At 45.7% G+C, this 14,566-nt stretch overlaps 1 protein-coding gene across 1 annotated transcript in view; it reads left to right on the top strand.

Annotated features, from left to right (window-relative positions):
* The first annotated feature begins 13,441 nt into the window (after positions 1-13,441).
* The window catches only part of EFHD1 (EF-hand domain family member D1), a 37,519-nt gene continuing 36,394 nt past the window's right edge, over positions 13,442-14,566 (top strand). Inside the window, exon 1 of the mRNA XM_077826407.1 lies at positions 13,442-13,749. Within this exon, the coding sequence (XP_077682533.1) occupies positions 13,442-13,749 (308 nt within the window). The remainder of the gene's footprint in view (positions 13,750-14,566) is intronic.

The raw sequence follows: 14,566 nt of genomic DNA, 5'->3' as shown, positions 1-14,566 counted from the left end.
ACCTCATACCACAGAAAGGGCATAAGAGTCTTATGGTTCCACCTGACATAAGCATGAGAGGTGATAAGACCTACTTCTTACTTTACTGGTTTCTTCTGATTCTGTAAAAAGGACTTGAAATGCAAGGTCTGGGGCTGTAGAATCTTAAATCCAGATCTGAGCTCACAGTCTGCTATATGACTTTGGCATATATGGTGGGTTTGTGTAGAATGTGAACACTTGACCATGAAGATAGGAAATGATTACTGAAGAGTGGTCAGATGACTACAACTTCAGTCACTACCAGAAAGAACTGGAGTTGAACTGGTCACTTAAAAATGAGCATCTCTATCCCACTTCCAGTCCCCTGAAACATTCTGTACTTCTGTAACCCTTTAATTGGTGTATAAATATTTAAAGCGTGTGTAATAGTATTAATGGTTATGTAAATCTGCAAAATGAAAATCTCTTAATTTACAAGTAAAACACTTGAAAAGATTATCCCATCCTGTAAACCATGTGATATGATGTCAGTGATGTGTAGGCTTATGGGCTATGCAATCATATACAGGAGTAGTCAACAAGCAGACCATGGGCCAAATCTGGACTGCCAGATGCTTTTCAATGGACCCCAAAATCTTTTTATTTACTACTTATTATCATAGTAGTTTTTAAAAAAAAATTTCTGGAGTCTGAACTTGACTATACTTTGATCAAGAAATTTGGACCTTGACTACCCCAATATGGCATGTTTGGAAACTGAAAGAAAACTGTCTAGAACAGCACTTTCTCTCTTAGATGTCGGAATCTTATTTTCAGAATAATATGGGGTATCTTCCACAATTTATAGGAGCAGGGAAATAGAAAGATCATCACAGGTTGAAGAGATGAAAGTAGGACAATCTACACTAGGTGTTCTCAAACTGGGGGTCGGGACCCCTCAGGGGGCTGTGAGGTTCTTAAATGCGGGGTCACGAGCTGTCAGCCTCCACTGCAAACCCCGCTTTTCCTCCAGCATTTATAATGGTGTTAAATATATAAAAAAGTGTTTTTAATTTATAAGAGGGGGGGTTGCACTCAGAGTCTTGCTATGTGAAAGGGGTCACCAGTACAAAAGTTTGAGAACCACTGATCTACACTTTATTATCCCTGCTCGTGAGTCAGTTTGGTGCACATACACCAGAGGGCACCCTTGTCCCATGCTAATGAACTCACATATGTGTCAATATCACTAGTGAAAATAGTGACTTGCTTTCAGTGAGCAATTGAAAAAGTCCTTACGTCAAGAGCTGGATTCCGATTGCTGTGTAACCCTAAATCGGGGAAAGTGTGTGACATATCCAGCCTTCTCTTCCCCACCCCTTCAGACTGTGTAAAACTTGTCGTCCTGGTAACAACACTAAAACAAAGGGAAAGTTTGTACTGCAATTGCATTATCCTATTTGTAACATATTATGTTTCACTGACAAACATTCAGGGTCACCAGCTGTGTCCATGTAACTGGTAACTAATCTGAGATTAAGCACTGGGTGTCATTTGACTGCCCATATTTCCTAGAACAGACTACTTTTCACCCTGCAAGAGAATATCTGAGACCACAGAGTCTGCAGCAGTGGGGTTCTTCCATGTGTACAATAGTTCTGCTAAAATATTCTCCATGTTTTCCAGCCCAGGGGAGTCTTCCCTCCCTGTTCAGTGGTCAAACAGGCAAGAGCTCTCAAAGGACGGCTATGGGGGCTGGGGTGGGTGGGCAGGGGTTAGTCAGGCCTTGGGACTGACTCATTACAAGACAAATATGCTGAACTTTATTGATGCAGATATTTTAGAGGTTTAATCTTAAGAACATAAGAATGGCCATACTGTGTCAGACCAAAAGTCTATCCAGCCCAGTATCCTGTCTACCGACAGTGGCCAATGCCAGCTGCTCCAGAGGGAGTGAACTTAACAGGTAATGATCTAGTGATCTCTTTCCTGCCATTTTTCTCCACCCTCTGACAAACAGAGGCTAGGGACACCATTCCTTACCCATCCTGGCTAATAGCCATTAATGGACTTAACCTCCATGAATTTATCTAGTTCTCTTTTAAACAATGTTAAAGTCCGAGCCTTCACAACCTCCTCAGGCAAGGTGTTCCACAGGTTGACTGTGCGCTGTGTGAAGAACTTCCTTTTATTTGTTTTAAACCTGCTACCCACTAATTTCATTCGGTGGCCCCTAGTTCTTATATTATGGGAACAAGTAAATAACTTTTCCTTATTCACTGTTTCCACACCACTCATGATTTTATATACTTCTATCATATCCCCCTGTAGTCTCCTCTTTTCCAAGCTGAAAAGTCCTAGTCTCTTTAATCTCTCCTCATATGGGACCCGTTCCAAACCCCAAATCATTTTAGTTGCCCTTCTTTGAACCTTTTCTAATGCCAGTATACCTTTTTTGAGATGAGGAGACCACATCTGTATGAAGTATTCAAGATGTAGGAGTACCATGGATTTATATAGGGGCAATAAAATATTCTCCATCTTATTCTCTATCCCTTTTTTAATGATTCCTAACATCCTGTTCGCTTTTTTGACCGCTGCTGCACCCTGCGTGGACGTCTTCAGAGAACTATCCACAATGTCTCCAAGATCTCTTTCCTGATTAGTTGTAGCTAAATTAGCCCCCATCATACTGTATGTATAGTTGGGGTTTTTCCCAATATGCATTACTTTACATTTATCCACATTAAATTTCTTTTGCCATTTTGTTTCCCAATCACTTAGTTTTGTGAGATCTTTTTGAAGTTCTTCAGGGTCTGCTTTGGTCGTAACTATCTTGAGCAGTTTAGTATCGTCTGCAAACTTTGCCACGTCACTGTTTACCCCTTTCTCCAGATCATTTATGAATAAGTTGAATAGGATTGGTCCTAGGACAGACCCTTGAGGAAAACCACTAATTACCCCTCTCCATTCTGAAAATTTACCTTTTATTCCTACCCTTTGTTCCCTGTCTTTTAACCAGTTCTCAGTCCATGAAAGGATCTTCCCTCTTATCCCATGACAACTTAATTTACATAAGAGCCTTTGGTGAGGGACCTTGTCAAAGGCTTTCTGGAAATCTAAATACACTATGTCCACTGGATCCCTCTTGTCCACATGTTTGTTGACCCCTTCAAAGAACTCTAATAGATTAGTAAGACATGATTTCCCTTTACAGAAACCATGTTGACTTTTGCCCAACAATTTATGTTCTTCTATGTTTCTGACAATTTTATTCTTTACTATTTTTTCAACTAATTTGCCTGGTACTGACGTTAGACTTACCAGTCTGTAATTGCCAGGATCACCTCTAGAGCCCTTTTTAAATATTGGCATAATATTACCTATCTTCCAGTCACTGGGTACAAAAGTTGATTTAAAGGACAGGTTACAAATCATAGTTAATAGTTAATCTTCAGTGTTTAAAATGACAGGTTTCAGAGTAGCAGCCGTGTTAGTCTGTATTCGCAAAAAGAAAAGGAGTACTTGTGGCACCTTAGAGACTAACAAATTTATTTGAGCATAAGCTTTCGTGAGCTACTTGCATCCAATGAAGTGAGCTGTAGCTCATGAAAGCTTATGCTCAGATAAATTTGTTAGTGTTTAAAATGTGCCCCAAAATACTAATACCAAACTAGCAAACATGCTTTCCAGATAGATACTTCAACATCACCCTTGAGCACAAGCCTCAATCTGTGGTGCTAGTACTGTGCCCTGGAAGCCTAAAAATGGGGCTCCTTAGTACAGTACTAGCAGGGGAAGTGAGTACTAGAGTCCAGGGGCCTCTGCTGAGAACACTACTACCAGCTCACAGCTACTTTCTTATCTTACTGCTTTGTGATCTAGGTGATAAATGCTTATGACCTAAGTCTTCAGAAAGGACTAGTGATTTGGGATGTCAAATGTGACACTCAAAAGCTTATTACCTGGATTGCTCTGTACTGCTGTCAGGGGTGAAGGGTACTTGGAGGGTCACAGCTAAATGATGTCTGAGCTGTGATAAGACTCAGGACAAGAGTTGGGGGGGAATGTTTGATGCTGAGGACACTTTAATGAACCTTAGCTGGAGGGGACAGTAAGGGTATGTCTTCACTGCAGCCTTAACCCCAGGCTCTTACCCAAGGATGACCCCAAACCACCCTACTATTGCCAGACAAATCTTAAACCCAGGTTTATTGTGTAGCTCTAACCCATCTACTTTGCAATGAGGCTTCACATGAAGCCTGGGTTATGGAGCTTGGGTTTGTGATAGTCTTCTAATCCAGTGTTTCCTCAATGACCAGTCTGTGGACCGGCACAGGTCCCTGGGATCTCCCTCACACAGTTTAAGAAGGTCCCAGGTATCAACAAGGTTGAAAAGCACTGTTCTAATCCATTCCCACAATTCCCTATGAGGTGGTAGGCAATGTATTTTTCAGCCCTTCTACCTACTCACCACATATCCACAGGAAACTATCTGCTGACTTTTATATACATGGTCAGCATTTACCCCTCATTCCATGTGGCCTACTCTACTTCTGCCCAGCCAAACAGCGTGAGGAGATGCCAGCTGGTAAAACCCCCATACACTGTGAAGCTAGCTGGCTAGAGGATCACAACAGGTTTCTGGTTATCCTCTGGTTTCAATACAGCAAGGAATGTGACTTTTGGCAGATGTGCCCAAATCAGCATCTCTACAGGAGCATCTCAAAGAGCCTGGTGGAAGAGTGGAGATGGCAGTCCTGTGTCAGAATTAAACCTCAAGGGGGCCAAAGAGGCCAGGAACCACAGTGGAGGAGACCCAGTGGCAGAGGGGATGAAGGAGCAGGTACAGACCCCAAAACAAAAGTGCAGCCAGTTGGGCTAGGGGATGTCCTGAGGCCATATTCAGAAGATCTGTTTGGGGTGGGAACAGGCTGGAGAGAAGGGGGCAGTGGTGCCAGAGCCACAGCTGGGTAAAAGGCCCCCACTATCTTTATTGCTCACTTTGGGGTCTGCAGCCTGTTGACCAACAGCTGTGGCACCTGCTCCAGCACCAGATCCTGCTCCACCCCTGGCACCATCACCTGCAGACACCTTCACACTCCCATGTCCTGCAGCCACTGGACAGACTGGGACCTGGGAGGGCATCAGTTAGAACTTCTGGCATGGCAGTGTGCACAGAGAACTGTACCCGGTTTGCTCTACTCCTGTACAACCAGGGGGTAAGAAGAACTGTTACACTGGAGATTGCCAATTCCATTACCAGTGAGCCAATGCTGCTTGGGATCACTGTTAAATTTACAAGGCAAAACAATGTTCCCTCTAATTTTTGACAGGCCGTGTGTGCAAAAAATTTCTTCTGTGCAAATTTTTGTGCTTCTGTACAAATTTTTGTGCGTAGGGTGTTTCAGAGTGTGCGCGGGGTTTAGGATCTGTGTGCGTGCGCACATGCGTACAGTTTAGAGGGAACAGTGCATGCAACCCTTGACAATTTTTCTTACCATGTGTGCACAGGCACTGACTTTTGTTTTTGCTGGCGAGTGCTTTTGAAGAGGTGTGTGTGTTTGTGGGGCAGAGGGTGGCTCTGCCGGTTTTGGGAGGAGGCTATTTTCAACATATTTATATACTTCTTTCATATTCTAGTTATTGAATGTGTGTCTATCATTGGTATCTTAATGTAATCATTATTAAAATAGTAATGAACTACATAATTACATTATCATGAATTACAAAATATAAAAATCATTGCACTCACCTACAAGCTGTCTTCACTAACGTCCCAGTTTAAAGACATTGCATCTCATTGTAACTTTCTGGATGAAACTGTCAGCAATCTTATTTAATCTCGTTCCCTGGTACGGTCTTGATGCATGTTAAGGACAGCTACATTATTCAGTCACGTCTGTCCCATTGATGACTAGAGATAATTTTTAAGTCTTCGGAGGCTGGAGAATGCAGTACAGGATGATACTGGCACAGTGAGAAGGATTCTTATAAAATTTGCAGTACTCTGGAAGTATAGTGCTCAAATGTTCATTCCCTTCCGTTTTTAAAAATGACAACATCCTCAACACTGGAGACTGTTATATTTTTCTGTAGAGCTATGTCCAAGAACATGTCACGGTGTACTTTCAATCTCTGTTTATATACGTTGTCTGCATAAAAGTCTGTTACTTGTTTGATTTAACCATCTCACTGCCAGTCGCAAACTGTATTTTCACAAACTGTTCCATTTGTGTCAAATGCTCTTGAATGTCAGATTCAAATCTTAAGTCAAGACTCCCCGTTACTGGATTGAAAACTTCATTAAGTAATTTTCTGTGCACCTCCATAGGTGTAGCAAAAATATGCGCACTGCTTCCTTCATCAGTTTGCCTTGATGCTTTCGTTACATTAGGCAGGCAGGGCTCCTCAAGATTCAACTATTCAGCCTTTGCAGAAGCTTCTTTCCACAGATCCTCAAAACCATTGTTTCTCAATAGCTGAAGCATCTCAGAGGAAACATCATTCTTTGTGCTTCCTGAAACTTCAGGCTGATTTTCTGTAGATTCGTGTTAACTAATTCTCCTTGGTCGAGAATAAGTAGAACCAGTTGCAGATTGAAAAATGTCTCAAACTTATGAAGTTGAGTAACAAATCCATGAGCTTTTCCTCCAGTATCAGAGAAACAAGTGCTGTCAATTTCCTCCAAAAAGGTCAGCAGCATACCGTAGTTCGAAGCCACCGATCTCAGGCATGTAGCATATAGACACCACCTCGTGGGGCAGAAAGAGCAAAGACATTGAGCAGCAGGAGCTTCTGCTTCTTGTAAGGTCTCAAAGCTGGCCACCTTTTTTTTTTTTTTTTTGGAGAGCTTCTGATAAAACCAATCAACCCATACATTAGAGATAAGAAGTTCTGAACAGGCTGTATTTGTTGCATCACATCTTGCACAGCCGGGTTTAATGAGTGTGCCATACAGTGTACATACACAGCTCTTAGTTCTTCGTGCTTGGTCCTAACTTGTATGCCAGTCAATACACCACTGTGCTGACATTTGCGGCCCCATTGTAACTCTGTTCTCGACATTTTCTAATGTCAAAACTGAACCAGAGCAGTGCATCCTTTACTATAGTAAACAGCGTATTAGCATCAGACAGAGGTGTTTCATAAAATCCAAAGAAAAGCTCATCGACAGAAAAATCATCTTTAACTATCATCTCAAAAAAAGATCTACTGGCATTAGGAAAGGTTCAAAGAAGGGCAACTAAAATGATTAGGGGTTTGGAACGGGTCCCGTATGAGGAAAGATTAAAGAGACTAGGACTTTTCAGCTTGGAAAAGAGGAGACTAAGGGGGGATATGATAGAGGTATATAAAATCATGAGTGGTGTGGAGAAAGTGAATAAGGAAAAGTTATTTACTTGTTCCCATAATATAAGAACTAGGGGCCACCAAATGAAATTAGTGGGTAGCAGGTTTAAAACAAACAAAAGGAAGTTCTTCACTCAGTGCACAGTCAACCTGTGGAACTCCTTGCCTGAGGACGTTGTGAAGGCTAGGACTATAACAGAATTTAGAAGAGAACTGGATAAATTTATGGAGGTTAAGTTCACTAATGGCTATTAGCCAGGATGGGTAAGGAATGGTGTCCCTAGCCTCTGTTTGTCAGAGGGTGGAGATGGATGGCAGGAGAGAGATTACCTGCTAAACCCAGGGTTGTGAGTTCAATTCTTGAGGGGGCCATTTAGGGATCTGGGGCAAAAATTGGGGATTGGTCCTGCTTTGAGCAGGGGGTTGGACTAGATGACCTCCCGAGGTCCCTTCCAACCCTGATATTCTATGATTCTATGATCATTACCTGTTAGATTCCCTCCCTCTGGGGTACCTGGCATTGGCCACTGTCGGTAGACATGATACTGGGCTGGATGGACCTTTGGTCTGACCCAGTATGGCCAATTCTTATGTTCTTATTAAACATATGGACACTTGCTCTTTAACAGAACTGTCTGCTGTTTCCTCAATTATAAGTGCGTAGTAAAGACTTTCTTGAACAAATGTGCATAGCTTTTGCAGCACATCATTTGACATCAGGGTGAGTATTTCGTTGCTGATTTCATGAAACATCCATTTATAAGATGTTCGCTGTAGCCATCTCTTGAGCTCGGATACATTCTCAGCATGCAAATGTAGCAATTGAATGAAATTCAGATTTTCATCTGTGTGAAAGGTCACTACCTGTGCTGCTAAAACCTGCAACAAATTTATAATTTTCACCAGTGAAATCCTTGTATGCTGCATATCAGGTTTTTTGCCTGCCAACATAAGGCTATCTACATATTATTCTTTTTCAGACGCAGATACGTTCTGAGCAGCAGCTTAGTGTACACAAGACTTTTCATGGGATGAAAACCTTTCTAATGCTTTGTTCCTTGAGCAAAACCCATTATTCACAAAAGCTGCTAATGATTCTTTGTCTTTACTTGTAAATGGGAGAAAATGTCTAGCCATAGCTGCTTTGCAGCAAACAGAGCAGGAAACACAATCCTTCACACTACCATATTCTGTCCATTTATACTGCGCACATCTTCCCCAACTCTCTAGAAAAGATCTCCCTTTGCCTCATTTTTCTTTGGTGTTTTGTTTGCTCTCATTGTTATCAAAACTACTGGTAGCAGATTCAGCAGTCAGATCGTCCACTGTTGTAGCAGATTCTACTGTATTTGCTGAAGCACTTTGAGTTCCTGAAGGTTCCCCGCTGTTGGTTTTTCAACACAAATTTATCCATCTTTCAACCCGGCCCTACTCACATCCATTACTTAACCGTGAATAACAGTATACTACAGTATACTATATACAGGGTCTAATAATTTCGCCTTCCAGTTTCACTGTGTGCCATGTACATGCTCTTGCCACCTACTGGTGCCATTGTAAAATGTCAGTTTAAGACAAAGTAACTTCCAACTGACATCTTTAATAAACTTATCACATAAAAAAACAAAACATTGTGGCTCATGAGCCCTGGAGCACTCATGAAGTTGGCACCTATGCATGTTTGACCTCTAGTTATTTCCTGCTGGGATGCCTATAATAACTCTAAATAGAGGGGTTGGTATTAATTTTTATTTTTTAATAAAGATTTTGTTGTACACTAAACTAGTGTGAGTGCTTCGGAAAAGAGGAGGCAGGAGGCTTATCCAAAGTTTTTAATAAAGTATCAAACTCTTATAATTGCTTACAAGCAATAGCAAATACAGTGATCTGCATACTGCAAAAATACACAATTTATCATATTTCTGCAATAATGTCACCAGATGATGTGAAGCTACAGGTACACCTACCATTGCTTATGTCTCTTACTTACCCACATCCAGCCCTAGTGATGACAAATGCACTTTCCGTTTTCCCATATTAGGCCTGCTAACCAGTCATGGCTTGAGCCTATTCCTGGCAAAAACTCTCTCCCTTTATCCTTGTAGATGTTGTACTGCATACCACACTACTATGGGATTGGGCATAGGGGAGCCCCATAGTTTTGTAGGCAGTGCTATCTTGCCTATACAGTAGAACCTCAGAGTTACAAACATCAGATTTATGAACTGACCATTGAACCACACACCATATTTGGAACCAGAAGTATGCAATCAGGCAGCAGAAGCAGAGACCAAAAAAAAAAAAAGCAAATGCAGTATAGTACTGTGATAAATGTAAACTACTAAAAAAAGGGAAATCAACATTTTTCTTCTGCATAGTAAAGTTTCAAAGCTGTATAAGGCAATGTTCAATTGTAAACTTTTGAAAAAAACAACGTTTTGTTAAGTGTTAGAGTTAAGAACAACCCCCATTACCAAGGTATCTCAGGTTCTACTGTACATTCTTCCACCATCCTGTAATGGCTCAGTGTCTCTAAACAGTCTTCTGCCATCAGGATTGGGTTTTATAAGCCCGGACTGTAAAAACTAAGTGGAGACCCCTAAAGTAACAGTGATACTGACCAAGATCTGCAGAACGATGGAGCAGTAGCCTTTCCATTTGACAATCATGCACTCCTTGTAGTGGGCACACTATATGTGCATGTGCCACTGATGACTCAGCACCATTCAGGAAACTATTCTTTCAAATCCAGCTAATCTACTAGGGCAAATATAGTGCCAATCTATAAAGAGGGAAATAAGGATAACCTGCGGAATTACGAACGAGTCAACTTAACTTCAGTACCCAGAAAGATAATGGCGCAAATAATCAATACATTTGCAAACACCTAGAAGATAATAAAGTTATATGTAACAATCAACATGGATTTGTCTGTCAAGAACAAATTGTGTCAAACCAACCTAATAGCTTCCTTAGACAGGGTAACAAGCCTTGTGGTAGATGTGGTATATCTTGACTTTAGTAAGGCTTTTGATACTGTCCCCCATGATCTCCTCATAAACAAACTAGGGAAATGCAGCCTAGATGGAGCTATGAAAAATGTGGGTGCATAACTGGTTGGAAAAACATTCCCAGAGAGTAGTTATCAGTAGTTCACAGTCAGGCTGGAAGGGCATATCAAATCGGGTCCCACAGGGATCAGTCTTGGGTCCAGTTCTGTTCAATATCTTCATAAATGATTTAGATAATAGCATAGAGAGTACATTATGTTTGAGGACAATACCAAGCTGGGAGAAGTTACAAGTGCTTTGAAGGATAGAATTCAAATTCAAAAAGAGCTGGACAAACTGGAGAAATGGTCTGAAGTACATAGGGTGAAATTCAATAAGGACAAATGAAAAGTACTCCACTGAGGAAAAAACAATCAATTGCACACATACAAAATGGGAAATGATTGCCTAGGAAGGAGTACTGAGGAAAGGGATCTGGAGGTTATTGTGGATCACAACATAAATATGAGTCAACAGTGTAACGCTGTTGCAAAAAAACCAAATATCATTCTGGGCCATAGGTGCTGACTCTGTGGGTGCTGTGGGGCTGGAACACCCACGGGGAAAAATTAGCAGGTGCTCCACACCCACTGGCAGCCAAGATCTCCCCCCCTCATCCCCAAGCAGGGAGTCCCCACTCCTCCTCCTCTCAGGACTTCCCGCCCGCTGCCTAACAGCTGTTTGGCAGCGCTTAGGACTTTCCGGGAGGTGTAGGGAGGAGTAGGGATGTGGCGTGCTTGTGGGAGGAGGTGCTAAAGAGGCGGGGTGCGGGTGGGGACTTGGGGGAAGGAGGTGGAACTGGGGCAGGGCGAGGGAGGTGCACGGGTGGGCGGGGGGGTTGAGCACCCACAGGGCAGGGGGCAAGTAGGCACCTATGTTCTGGGCTGTATTAGCAGGAGTGTTATAAGAAAGACACAAGAAGTAATTCGTCTGCTCTACTATGTGCTGATAAGGCCTCAGCTGGAGTATTGTGTCCAATTCTAGGCACCACATTTCAGGAAAGATGTGGACAAATTGGAGAAAGTCCAGAGGACAGCAAAAAAATGATTACATGTCTAGAACACATGAACCATGAGGGAAGATTGAAAAACAAACTGGACATAAAAGTACATAAAAGGTTATTACAAGGGTAAAAAATTGTTCTCCTTAACCTCTGAGAATAGGACAAGCAGTGGCCTTAAACTACAGAAAGGGTTGGACATCAGGAAAAACTTCCTGTCAGGCTAGTTAAGCACTGGAACAAATTGCCCATAGAGGCTGTGGAATCCCTGTCTTTGGAGGTTTTTAAGAACGGGTTAGACAAACACCTGTGAGGGATGGTCTAGATAATAGTCCTGCCTTTAGTGCAGGGGACTGGACTAGATAACCTGTTGAGGTCCCTTCCAGTCCTACACATCTATGATTCTATTTTGGGTATATTAGCTATGTCTACTACCTGTTGGTAAACCACAGCAATATTTGCTTCACCACAGTACTGATAGTTGACCTGCCTGCAGCAGATTAGGGTAGCGAGCTTCCAGATGGCAAGAGGAACCAGCTGCTGGACTGGTATGGCTTCCTACACTTGTGTGTCCTCATGCTGGCGTGGCAGGGTAAGCATCTCAGCTCCATGGAAATGACATTCCTCATGCTGAGCAGGCCGCTGAGCCGTGTCTGGCATGGGAAGGAGAGTCCATTCAGCAGGCACCCAGGACAGGGCGCAGGGGGCACATACAGGTGCTATCCTGGGCCCTGCAGAGGAATGGGCCTGCTCCCTCATGGCGGGCAGCCCCAGGCATAGGCTGGGCTGATGCTAGAGCAGGGCTGGGAGGTGCCCGCAGCTCAAAGCAGAGCCAGCTGCCGTACGTTTATCAAGGTCCTCCAGAGGTGAGCTGACCCCTCTCTTGCCCACAGTGCTGGCCTGCGCAGCAGTGTCCGCTCAGGGTGGGGTGGAGAAGGCTGATCTGAAATGGATGTGGGGGAGTGGGGTGGGCAGGGTGTGGGGAGAGGAGGATAGGGGGACTAGGGCAGGAGGGCAGGGCAGGGTGTGAGGGGACTGGAGCAGGGCAGGGGGAGGAATGGGGTGGGAGAGCTGGGCAGCGTGTGGTGCAGACTGGGTGTGTGTGGGGGGAAAGTGGGGTGGGAGAGCTGGGAAGGGCAAGGTGTGAGGTAGGCTGGTTTTGGGGAGAGTGGGGTGAGCTGAGCAGGGGGTGGGGGCTGAGTGGGGTGGGAGAGCTGGGCAGAGTATGTGCAGGGGGACTGGGACAGGGCTGGGTGTAGGGGGAATGAGGTTAGGGGGCTGGGTAGGAGCGGGGAGCGAGGTGGGCTGGGCTGGGTGTGGGGGGAGTGGGGCAAGGGATAGGGTATTAGGGGAGCGAGGTGGACTGGGGGTGGGAGGGGCTGGGCTAGGAGTGGGGTGAGCTGGGCTGGGTCAGGGTGTGTGAGGTAGTGGAGCTGGGGGTGGGAGGGGCTGGGCTAGGAGTGGGGTGAGCTGGGCTGGGTCAGGGTGTGTGAGGTAGTGGAGCTGGGGGTGGGAGGGGCTGGGCTAGGAGGGGGGTGAGCTGGGCTGGGTCAGGGTGTGTGAGGTAGTGGAGCTGGGGGTGGGAGGGGCTGGGCTAGGAGTGGGGTGAGCTGGGCTGGGTCAGGGTGTGTGAAGTAGTGGAGCTGGGGGTGGGAGGGGCTGGGCTGGGTCAGGGTGTGTGAGGTAGTGGAGCTGGGGGTGGGAGGGGCTGGGCTAGGAGTGGGGTGAGCTGGGCTGGGTCAGGGTGTGTGAAGTAGTGGAGCTGGGGGTGGGAGGGGCGGGGCTGGGTCAGGGTGTGTGAGGTAGTGGAGCTGGGTATAGAAGGGGTTGGGCTAGGAGTGGGGGGCTCGACTAGGAGAGGGGTAAGTGGGGCGTGTCCGGAGAGCCTGGCTTCGGGGCTGTTTCTGGGGCCCCCAGTGCCAGGCACGCGAGGGAACTTTCCGGCGCGTCCTTAACTCTCCGCCCCGCCCTGCTCCTGGAGCCTGGGAATAAAGTTCAGGGGCGGCCGCGGGGCGCGGGCTCGGAACTCGCCGTGTGAGCGCAGGGCGGCTCCCGCCTGTCCCCAGCGCGCCTCGCCATGGCCACTGACGAGCTGGCCCAGAAGCTGCAGCGCCGGCTGCTGCTAGAAGAGAGCGGCCCGGAGCCTGCGCCCGGCGGGGAGGAGGCAGCGGCGGGCTGGGGGGCCGGCCAGGAGGAGGAGGAGGAGGAGAGCAGGAGCTCCATGCTCGCCAGCGCCGACTCGGAGCTGGGCGCCAAGCTGAGCCGCAGGCAGGACATCAACGATGGCACGGCACGGCCCCGCCAGGCCAAGGTCTTCAACCCCTACACCGAATTCAAGGAGTTCAGCCGGCGGCAGATCAAGGACATGGAGCAGATGTTCCGACTGTAAGCAGATCTCCGCGCCTACCCCCTACCCCAGCCGGCCGCAGAGCGCCTGCCCCTGGCTAGCCGCGGCCGTGCGACTGCTCAGGGGGCTAGCCCCGTGCCCCTGTTGTGCCCAGGACGCGGGGTGCCTTTGGCTGGCGCCGGTGAGCGGGCGGGCTGGCTGGCTGAGTTTTGGGGAGCAGTCCTCCAGCCCCAGTGTGGCTGGCGAGAGACACAAGGGAGAGGGTGACTTCGGGAATCCTCTGCAGACAGGCCCTGCTGAGTCCTGCTCGAGCTCTGACAGAGCTGAGAGTGAAACTAGCATTTAAAATGTGGGTTCTTGCATTGCAGCCCTTAACACACTTTACGGGTGCGAATGAATGAGGTTAGGTTGCTCTGACTCCGGGAATTGATAGGCTTAATTGGACTGCTGCTGACTGTGCATGAGACTCCGACTGCAGAACCTATGTATTTGCATCGGAGACCAAAACTTTTCTCCTCTCCCCCCACCCCTCTGTACCACCCGTTGCTTCTTCCTCTCTGAATCATGTCTGATTTGGCAAATGTTTGCCACTTTATCATTCCAGAAAAGTCACATTGCAGCAGAAACACTTGACTCTTCACTACTTTCCCTGCCTCTAGCATCAAACCGCAGTTATATTTAGCATGTTCCTCTAAAAGTGACTGTTTGTCATTTATTTTAGTAACTCAAACACTCTTTGAAAACAGGCTTTTCATGTTTGTTAATATGCTGTTTTGCAGATTCCTGAAAAATATTCCATGGCATTCCTCCAAAACTTGGCTCTGTAAAAATATAAACCTCATTCCTGTAGAATGC

This window comes from Eretmochelys imbricata, chromosome 9, assembly GCF_965152235.1.
Source record: "Eretmochelys imbricata isolate rEreImb1 chromosome 9, rEreImb1.hap1, whole genome shotgun sequence".
NCBI lineage: Eukaryota > Metazoa > Chordata > Testudines > Cheloniidae > Eretmochelys > Eretmochelys imbricata.
Note: the sequence above shows the minus strand (reverse complement) of the source record. Positions and strands in the feature narration are given on the sequence as shown.